Here is a 20,111-nt window from a genome sequence, read left to right as displayed (position 1 = left end):
AGTAAAACATTTAAAAATAAGCATGCTTATTAATGTAATATGCATTTTTAATTTGGAACTAATCCTTGGCAAAAGGGGAAATTTTAGATCATTTACCTCAAAAGTGTTAGCTTTCAATTGTGGCATAACGCTTTAACATTGAGATTTCCTGGAACTCTGATCGTGGAAGGGATTCTAGTGAGGAGATATTGGATTGCATCGAGTACATGAAGATATGTTTTGCCAAATCAGGAGAGTTGCTAAATCCAAGGTGGATTCTCTTGCCTTCTTGATATACCCTTTTTCTTATGTATTCCTGATTGGGATCCATCTTTGGCTTGTTCGGTTTTTTGGTCTGTTTCTATTCTTGCGACCAACTTTGTCATTTGTATGGCTCTACATTAATAAAATCTCTTACCATTCAAAAGAGTTGAAATGGCTGGAAAAATGTGAGATGCCATCTTGTTTTTATTCTGCTTTTGCTTTTGCCCCTATTGGGGCCTTCGCTTGGATTGCTCCTTTCTATCATTAAGTTTTTCTTCTTTCAAAAAAACTCAGTTAAAAAAAGTGAAAAGAAAATGAAATCCAGAAATCAACGATTTTTGGCCTGATATTTTACCATGTCAGTACTATATTTGCTCGATATGGCCCATATGTACTGCATACAGTTGTGATTTTGTACTGATACACGGGGTCCATATCATATCCAAGGTTTTAAATTTCGGTTTCGGTTTCAGTTAATTTGGAAACAGAAACATTTTGATTTCGGTGGAAATTTCAGTGGAAATCTTGTAAAATCACAGAAACGTATGGAAACATATGCAAATTATGAAAGTACAATGCGCGTTGCATTAATAAGCATGCTTATTTTTACAAGCTTCCCTATCAAAAAAATTTCATCATTACATTTGCAAATGATGAAATTTCGATCCTAGCTGACCTATCTAAAAAAACATTGGGAAATGCTAGAATAAGCACAAATACATTCTTAGAAACCATCACATAAGCAAGAAAGCCATCCATAATGGCTTGATCACTTCAAACACCTAGTAACATGTGTTATCGCATGTCTTGAACAATAAAGTCAATAAAGAAGTACAATGTAATGAAGTATAAGAAAGTACAATGACCAGTCTCCTCTCTAAGGACTCCAACTCTATGCCAATACCTCATAGTTTTACGAGGTACTATTGGTCCCATGTCGATCTGACATCCCAATCATAAGATACAATTACTTACTTTGCCGTGCAGTTCAATGATGTTGACTACTAAATATCATTTTCGACATTAATGATTTGAAATGAAATACAAATCATAACACCTTTCCTTTTTGTCGTTCCGATCATTTCAGTCGAATTTTGGGAATTTCGGTCAAAATTTCAGGGAAATAATGGTGGGGATAGAATTCTTGTAGATTTCATTTCAGTGGGCGTGGAAATGGGAAAATTTCGGTCGTTTCGGGGAAATTTAAAACCACGATCATATTAGAACCCTGAAAACTAATGTGTGCAAGTTGATATTCGAACCATGCACCCTTTTCTGAAGGTCCTGATTTTGAAAATTTGGCCATCTAATTGATTATAATTTTTTGCAATAAATCTACCTTATTTTGTAAATCATTCCATATAAGTCCATTTATTATCTTTATATATATTTATAGATTTCTGAAGTAGCTTTAAACCAGTCAAATTTGGTAGAACCTTCGGGGCATAATCGACTAGGGTTAGAGTTTAGAGCCTGTCATGGGTTTTTGAAGTTTACTGATATTTGAGAACGGGGAAACGGAATGTGAAGTTTATCTTCGTGATTCATATTGCTATTAAGACTCAGTTTTGGGAATATCACTCAGTTCTGGCTGGTTGATATTTTGGATGCTGTGGTGGTCCAGTAACAAGAAAACAATAGCATGCCCCCAGTTTAAATGGTGGAAAATGCAAAGGAAGCATGTGCTATCTTGTTTGGCCATTTATTTGTCATGTAACATTCTATTATCAAATCCAACCATCTGCACCACATGCTCTGTGACATTCCCGATTCCTTCTTATTCTTGTATTTCTTTCATCATAGATAATGGTATCTGACCTTATGTTATCCTTTTGTTACAACTTGCAAAGTTCCACTTTTTACTTGTTACTTCTTATTTAACAAGGTCTTTACTTGGCAGAATATTTTCAGAATAAGTTGGTGGAGACCATACAATTCATGGAGGTTTTAAATTTGAAAGACAGTGTTGAGAAGGATGCCTTTTTCCGTAAGCTTCCTAATTTGGCTGAACAGCTCCCTCGCCAGATTGTGTTGAAGAAGGTTTGATGCTCAGAAGTTAAATTAAAAGACCGAAATGTATTATGCCATTTTTGTATTTTTCTTCCCAGCATTTTTATGACCGCCGTTTTCCCGGATATATTCTCACAACGAGCCATATAAAAAATGTTTGTATCTTCTGGTTATCACAGTTACTTCCTCAGTTAGCTTCTGCCTTGGAATTTGGGTCAGCTGCTGCTCCTGCCTTGAGTACTTTATTGAAAATGGGCTCTTGGCTTTCAACAAATGAATTCACAGTCAAGGTTGTACTCTTTCAGCGCTGTTCCAGTAGTGCATTTTTCTTTTAGGCCATGTTTCGATTGTAAGAAAAACTTTTCTTGGAAAATTATTTCTTCCCTCAATTTAGAGGGAAATGATATTATTATAGTTGATTTTAAGGGAAATTACCATATATTGACTGCTCCTCTAAGTAAAAAATTGATTAGGGTTGATTCATGTAATTTTTTCTCATGTGTAAAAGATGGAGGGACTCATGGAAATATTTTCCTTTCTAAACGTTTCCATAAAATTCTTGCAATCCAAACACCCCATTAGATCATTTTAGTTCTTTCTTAAGTGGGGATGTGTATCCATGTTGATCTAGCCTTATTAAATACAGTGAGACTATAATTGTTCTTGCTTTCGTCCATGTAGATATTGCCAACTATTGTGAAGCTTTTTGCCTCCAATGACCGAGCTATTCGAGTTGGTCTGCTGCAGCACATAGATCAGTATGGAGAATCTCTATCAGCTCAAGTTGTTGATGAACAAGTATGTGATAACGGAAATGGTTTTTTTACAACATTTATTAGATTACGACAACCGATTGTGGAGTCCCCAACCGATTATTGGACCCAAATTTAGTGCAATTTTCGGCCCAATAATTGGTTGTGGACTCCACAATCAGTTGTCATAATCTAAAACAAACAGGGCCTTAGCAAACTCCAATTATTACATTATTTTCAGATGTAGATCCTCTGAATTAATTTAATTTTGTTTTACTATCAGATTGGAAATCCTAAATTGTCTGGCTGATGCTTGCGATTAGGTTTTCCCTCATGTTGCTACTGGTTTCTCCGATACATCTGCTTTTCTTCGAGAATTGACACTCAAGTCCATGCTTGTTTTGGCACCTAAGGTACGTAACCTCGTTGAATTACCTTCGTCGTAAACATTTGCGATGCGAAGGAACTTTTGCTTCCGATTCCATGTGATATTTAATATAAGTAATGAATGTAGCTCTCATGGTTCATATAGTTATAAGGACCAATGTTTTAAATTTCGGCGTCAATATAGATGTCGGTCGCCAAGAAAATAGAAACATGTCCGTCGTGGTCATAGATTTCTGTAGCAATCATATAAAATCACAAAAGTTTATGAAAATGCATGCAAATGATGAGAAATACTAGAATACGCACAGATACACACTTAGAAGCAATCACCGAAGGAAGACAACCATCCATAATTATTTAACAAGATCAAATACCTAAGCTTTGTCGTGCACATCTGGAATGGTAAGGTCCATTTTTGAACTAAAAATGTATACAGCCACATATAAGCCTCAAATACACACAATGATGTAGGAAAAAAGTCACTCCATTGATTAATTTCATAAAGAAAGTACAATCTGATGAAGGATTAAAATATAATGATGGAAATATAAGATATTCTATCAAAAGTAAATAAAATAATTATTTTTTGAAATAAAAAATATTCCAACATGGTTAAACAGTACCATTCAAAAAAGAAAAAATGGTTAAACGGTAGATCAGGCAATAAGAACTCACATATAATAAAATTAGAAGCTAACATACATATATGATTAATTTTTATTCGAAAATATACTTTTTTCCCAGTTTTCAAAACTATAAATTCTTGAAAATTTTAAAATATGAACTAATCCATGTGCAAATGCATCAAATCAACATAGTTGATGCATTTGCACCATAATTGAAGAAACAAGGAAAAAATCCTTAAATAACCACTTGAAAAATAAATAATCATGCACAAATCCATGTGCAAATGCTTCATATCAACAATTAGTTGATTCATTTGCACCATAATCGAAGAAACAAGAAAAAAAGCCATAAAATACGCAATTGAAAAATACAAAATAATGCACTAATCCATGTGCAAAACTGTTGCATGTTTTGCATATGGATTAGTTGATTCATTTGCACCATAATCGAAGAAATAAGAAAAGAAGCCATAAAATAAGCACTTGCCAAGCAAGAATGTGAAAACCCAAGCTTTTTATTTACTTTGATTGAAATTTCAGCATGTCAACGTTGTCCTATAATTTATACCAAAGCGGTAGTGTTTCGGTCAACATTGCCGAAGTGTTACCGAAATATATACATGTTGACTGAATGATTATTTTTCGGCGGGATGTAATTGGAATCATGTCGCATGTTTCATGTCAGTTTCTACAGACATTTAGAACCATGATTAAAATGAGAAAAACAATCAGGTGACTACTTGTGATATGTGTTGGTTATGTATACCGTTGCATGCTTGTTTTTCATATTTGTTCAAGTCGAAGAGGGTGATACTACAGAAACTTATTGGAAAATTTTCACCATTGATAGGATGTCTTGATTAATATTTTTCGTGCTTATTTATGGTGGGTCATGAATGTTGCTCAATGCTACTTGTTTACTAGATCTTTTTCTATTTAGTATGGCATGTCCAATTTCTTGAAATTTCCTTTTTGCTCATATTTTGATTTATTGTACATTAAGTTTTGGTTCTGAAAAAAAAAAAACGTTTTGGTTCTGAAATGAATGTTACCGAGAAGATCAGTGGCTATTCTTGCAAAATTTATTACCATTTTGAAAGAAGAATGACTCATTGAAAGCTGGACATGATTAATGTGAACTTTCTAGGTGTGGTCAGTTGCTACATGGAGACTCATTGTAGAGAAAAACAAACTGTAAGTGCACGATAACTATGTAAAATAATAGAAGCAGTAATCAAATCATCAACATTGGGGGCTGAGAGGGGTCTTTTGCCAAGGTTTCTATTTACTAAGAATAGCAAGTCTGTACTTACTAAAAATAGTAAGTCTTTATTTGTTTAAAACAGTAAGTTTGTACTTGCTAAAAATAGTAAGCCTGTATTTTGAATTAGCTCTCTAGTGAAGCCATTTGTTTTTTCTTCTTCTTGTCACTTAAATGGTTGTGGTTAGCCCCCACATCTAGGATAATAAAATGTCCACAAAAATGGAAATAAATCCTAGCTAAAAGCCTAAAACAGAAATGATCTTAATCTTGAACGTCTCATGTAAATGTCTTATGTAACATACAGAATAATATGACTCTCAAGTGGGCCGTGTCACATCAATCTCAAAGCGTCAAAACCCAAAACCTCATGATTTTTATAGTGAAAACTACTCCCCTCTCTTCTCTTTTCATAATAGTTGGCTGCATCATCCTTGACCACGTCAATCCACCTTAATCCTGAAGTGAAGATGTTTTGCAACCTCTCACAAGGAAGCATCAGATAAGAAGTTAGTGGATGGCAGGGAATGTTAGCAATGAGTTTGAACCCCACATACACAGAAATGACCATTTTGGTATCAAAGGTTTTGGATAGAATCATACCCAAACTTCCCACATGTTTCACCACTTGCCTCTCTGCACCCATGGGCTGATGCCTCGACGACATATCACAATTTTTCCATAAACAATATTTGGATCTACATTATATGGATCTACATTTCAATATATATACTAAGCAACTAACTTTCCAAAATGTCATTCGCTCTTTCCAAGGAAAGCAATTTTGGAAAAGTTTTTCCGCCCCTACTCATTATGACTCTATCTTTTAGCATTTAATGGTCACGTGAGTGCTTTTTGGGAACGGTAAAAACCATGCCTTTTGTGTTTTGGGGGAAAAAGCAATCTAAGAATTCAAGTAATTGTCATATTTTGATGCATTTTCTTTGTAGGTTTTTTCCGTAGTTGTCATATAAAGGTTACCATTTCTTGGTACTTTTTCTGTAGTTTTTCTACTATGTAGCCATTTTCCGGTAATTTCTCTCCAAAACTTAGGAATTAATTCTCTCCAAAACTTAGGACTTTGTAGCCCACCTTTTGCACATCATTTTTGATACTTTGGGTCTCACCACTTTAATTTTATAACCATTTCTAGCACGGGAGGGGCCCACAATTTTACCTCTAATGTTATTAATAGGTGAGCCCAGGGCCTACCTTTTGCACATCATTTCTGATAGTTTGGGTCTCACCACTTTAATTTTATAACCATTCCTAGCACGGGAGGGGGGCCCACAATCTTACCTCTAATGTTATTAATAGGTGAGCTCACCATCTGTACCCGAACCTACGCTCTAGGGTCGAACCCGCCATTTTACACGTCCGTTTGATAGGGTGAGGTCTCCTATTTTACAACCATGCATAGCATGGGTCCAGCATACTAATAGGTGAGCCCACCATCTGTACCCGAACCTATGCATTTAGGTCGAACCCACCATTTTACACCTCCGTTTGATAGGGTGGGGGTCTCCTATTTTACACCCATGCACAGCATGGGTCCAGAATACTAGTATACATATAGCAGAAGAGAAAATGATGAATTTGTTTTCATTTATTTGAAAACTCTGTGCATTTAACGTGTACTTTCGAATGAAAAAGCCCTATTCCGGTCCTTCTGAAATTGGAAAATGTCCAACTAGCCCACGCGTTTATGTTTGTCGTTTATGAGGCGTACAATAAATGCGATTTCTCTCTGGACCATTACTTTTCCCGATGAATCGTAATTGTCATATTTCTATACATCTTTGTAGTTTGTTCCGTAATTGTCATAGCAAGGTACCATTTGTCGGTACCTTTTTCTGTAATTGTTCTACTTTACAGCATTTTTTCCGTAATTTTCCTCCAAAACTTTAGTATCTTATGATTATTATTGCTAGCTTCTTTCGGTACTTATTATTGCTAGCCACCTTTACAGAAATAGTATTTCCGTGCAATTTTCACCACGTATAATAAGACATATCTCTCAACACATACAATTGTAAAGGATGGGCGAGAAGTAGCCTTTGGAGAAGGTGGCTAGCAAATACCTATAAAAACAAAAATAATAGCAAAAACAAAAATTTACTAAAAGCACGGGTGACCCGTAAAACCCGGCCCGGCCCACCCGTTTGCCAGGTCTACTGGTCTATCCCCCACAGTTGGTGGGCCCAAAAATTAATTTCTTCAAATCTTTGAACAAGGTAGGCCCCACACATATTTTTCAAAATGAATTGTACGGACCACCCCATGATCCAAACCTTCCATTTGATGGGCCGCAATGTAAATAAGTTGGGCCCCAAAATATCATTTCCATAGGATAATCCTAGCCCTCCGATCTAAAGAAAAACTGCATATTACGGAAACCGCTATAGATTGGAGAGTTGTGATCATCCCATGGAAATGATATTTGGGGCACAACCTATTTACATTGTGACCCATCAAATGGATGGTTTGGATCATCCTATGGTGTGGGCCGTGCATTAACATTAAGGCCCAATTGTAGGCCCCACCCATATTTTTCAAAATGAAGTTTACGGTCAACGCCATAGGATGATCCAAGCCGTCCATTTGATGGGCCGCGATGCAAGCCCCAAAAAACATTTCCATATGATGATCCTAGCTCTCCGATTTATAGAGAAACTAATTACCATGCCAATTATGTAAGCCATTGCCCTTTTTTATCATTTCGTATGTATGAAATTTCTAATATCGTATGTATGCCACTTTTAGTTATACAATTTCTTCAATTTCTTTATTGTCAATAGTTTTAATGCTTCTTTTAATTAACCATTATCTTTTCTTCGCCGCCCGTGCATCGCACGAGGTTTTTTACTAGTGTGTGTGTGTGTGTGAATCTAAAGTTCCTTTTAGATTTTAGCCTTCGGATCAAGGCTGCTCAAATTCCCGCCTATATAAACCAGTGATAGTGTTGTTGTGTAGACAACCGAGAGCCACGAGAAGATGGCAATCGAGAGCTGTGATAATATGACGATTGAGAGCTGTTGTTGTTTTCTGAGAGAGAGAGAGAGAGAGAGAGAGAGTATTTTTTCTTTTCTTTTAGAGTTTACCAACTACCCTTCACCAGCTAGTAATCCACCGCATCTTACTGGTAAAAGGGGTGGTCGAGGGAAGAACTAGAGGCGAATATGTCAAGCCCCATTTTAAATCCTCAATTAATTTGGGAGGGTTAAAAGACATCAAATGCCCCACAACCTACTATAGGACTATCACTAAAAGGGGTAAAAAGGAAAATTCCAAAAGATGCAAAAAAAAAACATTTTTAGAAGATTTTGGAGAAAATAAAGGAAATGAAGAAGTGATGTAAATAGGACATTTCATGTGTTTCTAGCCCTCTTTTGTTTGAGGTGTAGAAAGAAATAAAATGGCTTTAAAATATCTATAAATTGAGTAAAAAACAAGGATAAAATTGAGAAAAGAAATGAAAAAACTTAAACAAGATGAATCTGGATTTTTCTTCAAATTCAGTTCGGTTCTGGCCAGAATGTGGCGTTTCTTCCTGTTTCATGCATTACAGTCATAACTGAACAATGGGAAAACAAGTTGTAACAGAACAGATTTCTGACAAGAATGTTCCACCCTGTATCATCATACCATCTTGGTCGTTGGGATGGTATGCTTCTTCCATTTTGGACGAAATGTATACAATCACATATAGGACACAGACATTAATTAAACCGGGAGATTGGGAAGGGATGATTTGATCAATGCAATCCTACCTCCAAGGGATAGCATACCCCTCTTCCAGACCGGAAGTTTACAGTCAAACCTCTCCAACATCGTGGTGCACAATAATTCAATCAACTTTCCCACACACAATGGAAGATCGAGATGTGAACATGGTATATAAGATTTGCCACACCCAATAACATTAGCAATTGCTTGCACCCAATCGTTCGTCTTCACACCCACAACCTTATTGATGGGGGGGAGAGAAGAATTAGAAGAAGTCGCGAACGATTAGCTTTTTTTCAACTTTTGAATTTCAGCCCCAACAAGTCTCCTCTCCTATTCTTCTTCTCTTCTATTCTTCTATTCTCTACCCCTATTCTTCCCCTATTCTTCTCATCTTCTTCTCTTTTCTCCTATTTCTTCTATTTCTCTTCCCGGTTCTACATCAAATTTGGTATCAGAGCTAAAGATCCAAACGTTCTTCGCGGTTGAAGATGACTTCAACAATCTCCGGCATCAACATCAACAAGCCTCCAAAGATCGGAGACCAATCTGTGTCTTTCAACATCCTGCAGGTTAGTATTTTATTGGCCCGACCATCATCTTGCTCCCCTTTTGAAGAAGCTGCTGTTGGATAACATCCTAGCTGAAACATTTTTTTGCTTTCCGTAAATCACATTCGGAACCTTTCTCCAATCAGCCCCTTTAAAAACCTGCAGAAACATCCCCCCAAACAGCCCCTGGAAGTTTCAAATTGCAGCCCAAAACAGCCTCAAACCCAGCCACTTGCCTCACGGATCTTAGCCCCAATTTTCTTTCTTGAACTCCCCCAACGGCCAGCCTTCCTTAACTGTATCCTTCAACCCTTGTTTTGCCCTTGTTTCACCACCAACAACTATCAGCCCACAACCCCTACCTTACTTCCAAATCTTCCTACAAACCCTTATTCTCCATCTCAACAGCACCACCACCTATAACCCATCTTTCCCTTCTAATCTCAGCCTTTAGCATCCATAAGTCCTATTCTTAAGTTCCCTAAAAACTAACAGATCCTACCATTACTCTTGAAGCTTCGAATTATCCATTCCATTAATCTTTGATTCACTATTCTCTTGGGTTACCGGTTGCAACACGCAACCCAGCCGCGAGCCACAGTCAATTTCCACACGAACCAGATTTTAGGAAGTTATTATTGCCGTATTTTTGTTGGCGTATTCCACGAGGTGTTTCCCTTCTATAAGTCTTCACAAAGGGAGGAAGGAGAAAGAATCGTGTCACATACTAGGAAGGTTACCTTGTGCAAAAAGGTAAGTTGCACTATTGGTTTTCTTGCTATCCGATAACTACAGGGTAACTAGTTAAATATAAGTTTTGGTAACCTACAGTTGTAGGTAACCAAGAGGTTAAAGGCAAAGCTAAAAAAAAAATCCCTATGTGGGCCCACGAGTGGTGCGACCCCATCTAGAATAAACACGCAATGGGCGTTGATCTCCATCATTAATGATGCAGATAATAGATAATAGGCCAATAAGTGGCATATTTGCCCATTAGGATTTATATTTCCATGTTATTTAGTTTATGAATTTATTTTCATGTTATTTAGATTATTGGATATTTATTTCCATGTTTTTAGTTGTTAGGACTTTTATTTTCCATGGAATTTATTTGCCTATAAATAGGCCTCTTATATTAGGGATTTTTTACTTTGATGATTTTTTAACAGAATTGACATTTCCTCCCTCTACAGATTTTCTTTCTTCTCCTCTCTTCTCCGGTTCATCTCTTCTTCTCCCTAAATTTCTCTATTCTTCTCTTCTATTCTTCTTCTCTTCTAATTTTCTATTCTCTTCCCCTATTCTTCTCATCTTCTTCTCTTTTCTCCAATTTCTTCTATTTCTCTTCCCGGTTCTACATCAAATTTGGTATCAGAGCAAAAGATCCAAGCAACAAGTTCCGAGAGTAAGCCGAGAAGATCTTCTCCTTCACCCTTCGCGTGCTACTGGTTCCCACTTCCAGGTACGTTCACCGCAAACCGTCTTGAACAAATTTGTATTTCAGCCCCAACAAGTCCCTGTATGTCAGCCCCAATCACTAATCTATTTCTCAATCTATTCACTTCCCGGTTCGTCTTCACACCCACAACCTTATTTGGCTTAGAGAGGAGGAGCTTCGTCGTTTAGACCCCGATATCTTGGAGCAGTACCAGACTCTTCACTCTCCGGAGGAGAGTTCTTTTCTGCAGGGGGAAATGATGGAGATCAACACCCATTGCGCATTTATTCTAGACGGGGTCGCACCACTTGTGGACCCACATGGGGATTTTTTTATGCTATGGTTATTTTATTGTTCTTAGGGATATATTTGGGATTACTTGATGTTATTAGGGTTATTTTAGTCTTTATTACTTTTAGGGTAGTTTAGCCTATTGGGGATTCTTAATTTAGCAAGTTTCTTTATTTTAGGATTGTTGGCAAAGCTACAGCTCTTTTGTTACCTTTTGATGAATTATTGATAATTGATTGAGATTTCCTCTCCTAATTCTTCTTCTTCTCCCTAAATTCCTCTCTTCTAGCTCTAATTCTTCTCTTCTTCTTCTTTCTTCTTCTTCTTCTAATTTCTCCTCCCAACCTACATCACTTATGCTTAGCTAAATTCACTTGTTGGCCTGATACCACCTTGGAGCACCTTAGCACAACTTTTAGATATCTTGATTGCTTCCCAAAATAATAATGTGTCATCTGCAAACATGGTTCATGTTTCGGTTTTGGCCCAAATGTTTCGGTATCGGCAGTAGCCAATACAAAATTGTCATGTATTACGAATACTACATGATTTCGGTTGGGTTTCAGTTTTGTCTTGGTCAATATGATAGAAACTAACCGAAATGCCAAAACCCTGCCTTTATTCCATGCCAGATAAATGAACAAAAAGAACATAAAAAAACCTCCAACTTTCTCATTTTTAAAGATATTCGCCGATTCCGCCAGGCAGAAACATAAGTAGAGTGAAGAAATTAATCTTACAGTGGAAAATCAGATCTTGATTAAATCAGAGTGCTGATGAGGAAAAACACTAACTTTCTTCGTTTGGAGCAGCAATCAAGTGTCCTGCATGGGTGATGTGAAAATGATTCATTGCAAGGGTGACAAAAGAACCCTAATTCTTGCAATTTCGATTGTCGAACGATCTGTGTTTCACTGGTGAGAGCAAGGCAAGATCGATCTTGGGCTTATATAACTAGGCGATGTCTCTATTGGGAAAAACAATACGGTGAGCATTGCGTTTCTGATGGTTGTGGATGACAAGGTAGGGGTGGGAGGTGTGAGCTCTTGGGTAGGGAGGTGGAGGAGGGGTTATAAAGTAGGGAACTTTCACTTTTCGTCCTTTTTTTTTCTTTTCCAAGGTGTCTTAGAGGTTAACTGGGTCTGGAAACTAGTGCCACCCTAGACGCTGAGATATTATAAAATGGCGTACCTTTATTATTTTTCTGGACATGTAGAGCCCTTATTTATTATATGTTTTGTCATACTAGGGTTATTTATGCACATTTCGTTGTTAGACTTAGTTTTAAGCATTACTAGATTGCATACTAATTGAAGTGATGTGCTATGTATTGTGGTGGCAAATAATATTAGGCAAAACATAATTCACTTGTTTAAGACTTAAGTTATCACTTATCAGTCTTATGTTACCATCTTTAAATGTCAATTCCTCCAGAATGAAACTACAGTGTCACATAAATTTACAAAATGCAGTGATGATTTAGAATCTAAGCAAATGGTATCTTTTAAAACATAATTCAGAATTTCTTTAAGACTTGCGAGCTGGGATTAACCCCACCAAGGTTCATGAATCTCGAGTCCAATTAACAAATTTGGCCGCGCATCTCTATAATACGTGAATCTGTCCAGACCAGAGAATGTAGTAGCTATTAGGACAAAATATTAAAAAAAAAACAAAAGAAATGAACTTTACTTATGGTTTCCCTTAATAGTACGCGGTATGCACAATACAAATCCTTGTCTCAGAAAGTGATGCGCATTGCACCCTTGTTGTGAGTTAAAAGAGGCTGATCGTGTGATGAAAGGATATGGTGCTTCCTGTTGGGTTGAGGAGGGGGGGGCGGGGACTACGCATTCAAAGGTTTGTTTGTGGGACCCAAGAGAGTGGGCACGCTGACAAAAGTGATTAGATGAGTGAACATTCAATTGGAGGGCTAAGATCATCTCATGGAGTGGGTTTTCCATAGGTTTAGGATCATCGTATGCAGATGATTTTCGGGGCTCGACCTATTTAAGTTGGGGCTCAACAAATTAATGGTTAGGATCACCCAATGATGTGGGCCCTAATGTATTTTTTGGTGTGCGAGCATGTACGCGTAGACAAACCGCTAAGCGAACCTCTAAAAATTGGAGGGCTAGGATCATTATTTTTTTGGTTTACTTGCATGTATGTGTAGACAAATCGCTATATGAACGTTGACAAATGGGAGGGTTAGGATCATCTAATGCGGATGATATTCATGACAGTCTGTTTAAGTCGTGGTCCATCAAAGGAATGGCTTGGATCATCCAATGATATGGGTCCCACTATTTTTTTGGGTGTACTTTCATGTATGTGCGGATGGATCGATATAGGAACCTTTGCATATCGAAGAGTTATGGTCATCTATTGGAGATGATTTTCAGAACACGACCTATTTAAGTTGGGGCTAAACAAATGAATTGTTTGGATTATCCAATGAACTTTGGAGAGTTATGGTCATCTATTGGAGATGATTTTTAGGACACGACTTATTTAAGTTGGGGCTCAACAAATGAATTGTTTGGATTATCCAATGAACTGGGCCCCATTGTTTTTTGGATAAAAGACTCCGTGGTTGGGTAAAAATTCTGAAATTTGCTATGGTTGGCACCAAAAATCGAGGTTATTGAAAAGTGGCCCCGCACAGTCCAAAAGACAGTTTTGCCCTCAAGTGTAAATAAAGCACATAACATCATCTTCATTCTCCCATTTCCCCAAATTTTCCATCTTTGCAACTCCAGAGAAGAGGAGGAAGAAGAAGATGAGGAGGACGAAGAATACGAAGAATAAGAAGAGGAAGGAAAAAGAAGAATCGGCACTGGGAAAAATGGAAGGAGTTGAAAAAATGAGAAGGAAGAGGAAGAAGAAGAATCGATGCAGGAAAATAATGAAAGGCGCCGGAAAAATGAAAAGGAAGAAGGAAAAAAAGAAGAATCGACTCAGGGTCATCTCGGTCTGACTCGGGGTCATCACTCATCTCGGACGGACTCTGGGTCGGTCTGAGATTAGCGATGACCCCAAGTCAAACCGGGATGACCTCGGGTCAGATCGCGATGTTCCTGAGTTTGACGGAGATGACTCCGAGCTTGGTCGATGCTAAGCGTCTTCCATTTTTTCCCCATCGATTATTCTTTTTCATTTTCCAGCGCCTTCTATTTTTTCTATGCCTATTTCTTCTTTTTTACCTTCTTCTTCTTTTCCATTTTTTCCGACGCCTTCCATTTTTTCCGCACCGATCTTCTTTTTCATTCTTCATCCTCTTTTCCTCCTCTTCTTCATCTTCTCTGGAGTTGCAGAAATGAAAAAACTAGAAAATGAGAGAAGGCGAAGAAGATGACATTCTGTGCTTTATTTGCATTTGAGGGCAAAACTGTCTTTTGGATGGTACGGTGCCACTTTTCAATCACCTCGATTTTCGGTGCCACTCACTGCAAATTTCAGAATTTTTACGCAACAAATGAGGCTTTTATCTGTGTTTTTTGGTGAAGATTGAAAATTATGAGGAATCAAAATGGGATGATCTAACCCTCTAATCTGCTATCCATTTTAAAACTTTATAGATTGAAGCGCTAGGATCATCTCAATGGATAGGATCATCCCACGGATATGATTTTTGGGCACAAACTATTTAAGTCGATGTACAACAAATGTACATAGTGGATCATCTAATAATGTGGGCCCACCATTTTTTGTTCTACTTGCATGCTGTGCAGACACCATATAAAAACTCTTATAGACACATAGATAGATATACTACATTTAATAATTAATAACACTTAGATGTAGATATAACGATAGATTTCTTTATCTATCAAATACCATATAAATGTAAAGTTCATTAGAACAATTAAATATTTTATGCAAGTAAATTTCTTTAGATTTCACATTGAAGGAACTTTTACCACCGGAAAATTGCTATCCCCACAAGGGCTTGCATAGGATAGAATTAACATGGGAGTTAGAATCAAGGAAATCTTCCCAATGAAATTAAGTATAAAAAATACATATGGTAAGCATGTAAATACAACTTATGAATGCAAAGTCATCTTATAAATATAAACTTTCTTTTAATTATCAAATATCATATTAAAGGCAAATTTCTTTAGAACTATAAAGGCAAATTTCTTTACAACCTTTTACCATCATACGAAACAACATGAGGAAATCCTCAATCTTCAATAAACTTCACATAGAAGAGTAATTTTAATCGTTGCAACTATATCATATATACGGTTAGTCATCCTTTATGTTTTTTTGTCATGTTTCCTACATTTATGTGGGTTGATACATTTTAAGTTTAGATGAACTTATTCCTCTAGACATGTTCGACAATACATGTCATTAGGTGTTCAATATTGTCAAACCATTATGGATGATTTTCTTGCTTATGTGATGGTTTACAAGTGTGTATCTGTGCTTATTCTAGCATTTCTTGAAGTTTCATCTTAATTTTCCATCATTTGCATATGTTTCCATATGTTTTCTTGATTTTACAAGATTTCTACTAAAATTTTCGACTGAAATTAACACATTTTCATTTTTGTGACGATCGAAACGCATACCACGACTGAAACTTGAAATCTTGATTGCAGGTGACTTACATCCTATTATGAGTTGTGTACCTTAAATCCATGGAGCAAACCTTCACTTGTCGCCTTGTCCATTATCTTGCATAGTGTATCTGCCATTACGATGAATAGGAAGGATGAAAGTGCGTCTCCTTGTCTTTGCCTTCACAAACTCTTAAACTTTTTTGTTGTTCCGTTGATCAAGATTTAAATCCATGCTGATTAAACAAATGCACAGATCCACCACATCCATCGGTCCCCAAATCCAAGCCTCTCCATCATATAGTTTGATAAATTATTTTTACACCCTATCGTAAGCCTTTTCCACATCGATTTTTATACTATTCCCCTTCCCTCACTCTTATTGTGATCATTTTCGAAAATGTTTCCCCATTTTTTTTTATCATGTTTCACTTCGACTTCCGAAACGCATAATTGGGGAAACACATTTCCCAATCCCTAGGCATTTTTGGCAACTATGATTGAACCGCATGATCTAGCTTGGGAACCCTTGTGGTGCTATGTGTTTGTGTTGGATTAATTTCTTCTTATTTCATCCAGTCAAATAAAAAAGGAAAATAAAATAAAATAGGATAATCCTATTTGTGATGATGTGTTCTAACAGATGTGAGAACTTATTGGATGATCAGTGTAGAGCCTCAATTGTCTGTCAGATTCCAAATAAGTGCTTGTATCCTCATGTGTTGAATCGGGGATAAAAATAGTGTTTCTTTTTGTTCGTGTGAGTGGGATTATCTCTGGACATAGTCGCGTATCTCTGATCCCCACTACTGTGTTGGATCTTTCTCTAGGCGTTATCGCAAATCTCTTATGTCCATTCGTGCCCGTGGAATCTTTTCTGGACATATTGACAATTTACAAAATTGTGTAATTATAAGATTGTTTTGTGGTTGTAATATGGAGGAGTGACAATAAATCTAGAATGTCCAATTTTATTGCGTATCGCAACTTATCTCAGAAAGAATGAGTGAGCCCAACTATCTTTTTTTTGTATTCACTATTCTGTAAAGGTAACCTTGGGTGCCTGAAAAAGCTAAAGTTTCTAATTGAGGAAGCTCCAGATGAACCTGATATTCAGTATGAAGAGTGGCTACAAGAGAATTATTAGATTCTGATTTGGTTATGTGATATCATGGAGCCTCAAGTACAAATGTGATTTTCTTAGATATAGCCAAAGAAGTATGGGATTCTATAAGGTAGACATACTCTTCAGATGAAAAAATTTGCCGTGTTTATGAGGTCTTTGAGAATATTTCTTGTTACGACAGGGGGGTGTATGTGGGAACTAGGAAGAATTGAATGTATATCAGGCTTTATCTAATAATGTGGAGTTATTGAACAGGCAATAAGAGGAATTTTGAATGGCAAACTTCTTCTCAAGTCTTCCCGAATTCAGCCCTCTGATAGATCCTAGTTATCAAAGAGCCTCCCTCTCCTAGCAACTTGGGCCCTTGCCTTGAGTATATATGAGTTTCTTCTTCAGCCTCCACCAGTAGTGTTGGTGAAATGTCTACAGGTGGGGGCATGGTGATGCCGTTGGTAGAGGTCGTGGGATTCGTTATTGTCGGGGCATCTCATTGCTACTTTTATATGTATTGGAGGGGAGAAGATTGTGGCAAGTTGTACTGTTCCTCTTCTTAGTTCCTTGAATTTCAACATTCATTGTAGGCTGTAGCAATCTTGGTAAACTAGATATTCACTGTGTTGGACGAGTCCTCGGAAATGACAGAGGTGAGGTGTTACGGGTTTATGTACTTTATTCTTGTCTAATTGATATTAGAGACTAATGAATCCGAAGTCCAAGTTCTCCTTGTTGGGCTTCTTATCTCCCTAGTGAGCTTGGGGGGGAGCTTTTGGTGTAGGGTGCCTCTTAGACTATATTTTGGCTACTAGGTGTAACTTGGGACCTTGGGGATTTGCTCATTATTGGTAGGATCCTTGAAAATTTACAGAGACTAGAGTTTTGTTGATGGTTATTGTGAGCTGCCAGTGACATGGCTGATTTTTTAAGCTGACAGGGGATTGTAAGGCCAGATCCAGCTGTTGGGCAAGCCTCTTCCCCCTTGTCTGTTTTTTGGAGGGTTGTGGAAACCTTTGCCCTCATGTTGCTTGCTCTCCTTGTTTCTAATGAAGTCTCTCTGTTATTCACCAATAAATGAAAATATCTAGGGCAGGCAGCTTATATATCGCAGCTCATATTTATTGCATGTTGCTTGACTGATTGTATACTCACTGGTGGGTTTTATGATACACTTCCATGTTTGGCCCTTTCAAAGGGTCAAGATGGACTTGCTTCTATCAGTTTATTGTGGTTAGACACTGATTATTTTTGCAAATCTTAATGGCTAGTTCATGATGTTTTTATTAGCTATAGCATTGAAATCTGCAATGCTTGGGGCATGAAAGGTTCACAGATTGGAACTCTGCTTGGAAAATATAACTTATTTCTTCACAAGGTCTATGACTTGTACCTTTTATCAGTATTTAATTCTCTTCATTGGCCATATTTAATTCTCTTCATTGATCCTTGCATTTTAGTACCCCTTGGCGTATTCCGCAATTCTTTTCTAAATGATTGATTTTTGTTTGGATTTGAATTGCAGTTGTCTCAACGTACTATTTCAGGAACTTTACTGAAGTATCTTTCAAAGTTGCAGGTACCGACAGATTCAATTGTTAATACAATTGAACTTGTACCGATTTTTTTTTTTTTTTTTTGTATTGTGATATTTTGTTTGCTTCACATACGTGAAAAGATACGATTCTGACAATGTTCTTTATAAAAATAAAATAAACCGCTATAACTACATTTTTATTGATCTATTTTTATCTTACTCTATTACTCACGTAGGTGGATGAAGAACCTGCAATCAGAACAAATACTACCATCCTTCTTGGGAACATAGCCAGCTATCTTAATGAAGGGGTAAGTCTCATGAAGTTACCCTGCATATTCAATTTATAGGTTCCTAGATTTCCACAATAACTTATGACTTAAACCACTGAATCTTTTGACATGGTCATCCTGAAAAGTGGAAACTCTTCATAGTTTTATACATATTCACTTTGAATATTGAAGTTTTTTGTCGACATTTTATTTGTAAGTTTAACATGTAAGCAGTCAAAGCTGTATGTTCATGCAGAAATTTACTGATGCATTTGAAAATACATTGTAGACAAGGAAGAGAGTGTTGATTAACGCATTTACTGTTCGTGCATTGCGTGATGGTTTCTCTCCAGCCCGTGCAGCAGGTATATGGACTTAATGTTGACATTAATACTTTCAGATTGTATCTATTATTTTTTATAGTCTTTGTTCTTTTGCTATTCTGTAGTTTTATGTGTTGTTTCTGGACATTATTTGGTTTACCTTATATTGTCACTTTTAGACTTGCTCCTCGTAAGGTTCAATAATTACACTAATCGTGGTTCTACTTAAAGGATTTAAGCCATGTAATTTGTATCGTGGCAGGCGTTATGGCTCTATGTGCCACCAGTTCCTATTATGACATGACCGAGATTGCAACTCGCATTCTACCCAATGTTGTTATACTTACTATTGATTCAGACAGGTACTGTGTTTTTATATGTACTTTTTTATTGTTTTGTCTTTAGATATCCTCCATACATGTATATGACATTGGTTTTTTTTTCTTTAAAAAATTTGTTACTATAATTAACAGAGACACTAAATTATGAACCTCTCAAACAATAGAAGTAAGTTCTTGTTGCTGCAAAAAAATGCTAAAAGATGAGGTTTCCGTCCTTTGTTAAAATAGTTCCTCGTGTCTGATTAAAATTATATAACACCATATGTCCATTTCTAACATGATTACGTGTCAATATTATCCCATGTAATCCAAGAAAACCATTAGGTTTTCACCAAATTTAAACTTATTAGATAGTTCATCAATCACACAAACAACTCTATAAATCTTCACAAACAACTAGAGAGATTATTGGGGGAAAGTCGTAACTATAGTATAGATTATAGGTCAAAACACCTTAAGACCATAGTTTAATCATACCCGTTGGATTAGGGGAGCCCAAGAATGTCTATCATATGTTGCTTTGAAACAAAACTTAGAAACTTGTAAAACTATATAGCTTTTAAATTAGATTCTTTTTATGCTAAATACAATTATGAATTTGAAACTCACTACTTGCTAAAAGTAAAAATTAGACTTGTTGCTTGCTAAATTCAATTAAGGACTCG

The 20,111-nt window shown here is 36.7% G+C and overlaps 1 protein-coding gene across 1 annotated transcript in view; it reads left to right on the top strand.

The window, feature by feature from the left end:
• The window catches only part of LOC143872013 (uncharacterized), a 63,885-nt gene that overhangs the window by 20,800 nt on the left and 22,974 nt on the right, over window positions 1-20,111 (top strand). Inside the window, exons 9-16 of the mRNA XM_077376710.1 lie at window positions 2,144-2,283; window positions 2,433-2,543; window positions 2,935-3,051; window positions 3,329-3,418; window positions 18,499-18,552; window positions 18,747-18,821; window positions 19,072-19,147; window positions 19,368-19,467. Of these exons, the coding sequence (XP_077232825.1) occupies window positions 2,144-2,283; window positions 2,433-2,543; window positions 2,935-3,051; window positions 3,329-3,418; window positions 18,499-18,552; window positions 18,747-18,821; window positions 19,072-19,147; window positions 19,368-19,467 (763 nt within the window). The remainder of the gene's footprint in view (window positions 1-2,143; window positions 2,284-2,432; window positions 2,544-2,934; window positions 3,052-3,328; window positions 3,419-18,498; window positions 18,553-18,746; window positions 18,822-19,071; window positions 19,148-19,367; window positions 19,468-20,111) is intronic.

The sequence above is a fragment of the Tasmannia lanceolata genome, unplaced genomic scaffold, assembly GCF_043159265.1.
Source record: "Tasmannia lanceolata isolate RefF3 unplaced genomic scaffold, GAP_Taslan_0.1 ptg000002l, whole genome shotgun sequence".
NCBI lineage: Eukaryota > Viridiplantae > Streptophyta > Magnoliopsida > Canellales > Winteraceae > Tasmannia > Tasmannia lanceolata.
Note: the sequence above shows the minus strand (reverse complement) of the source record. Positions and strands in the feature narration are given on the sequence as shown.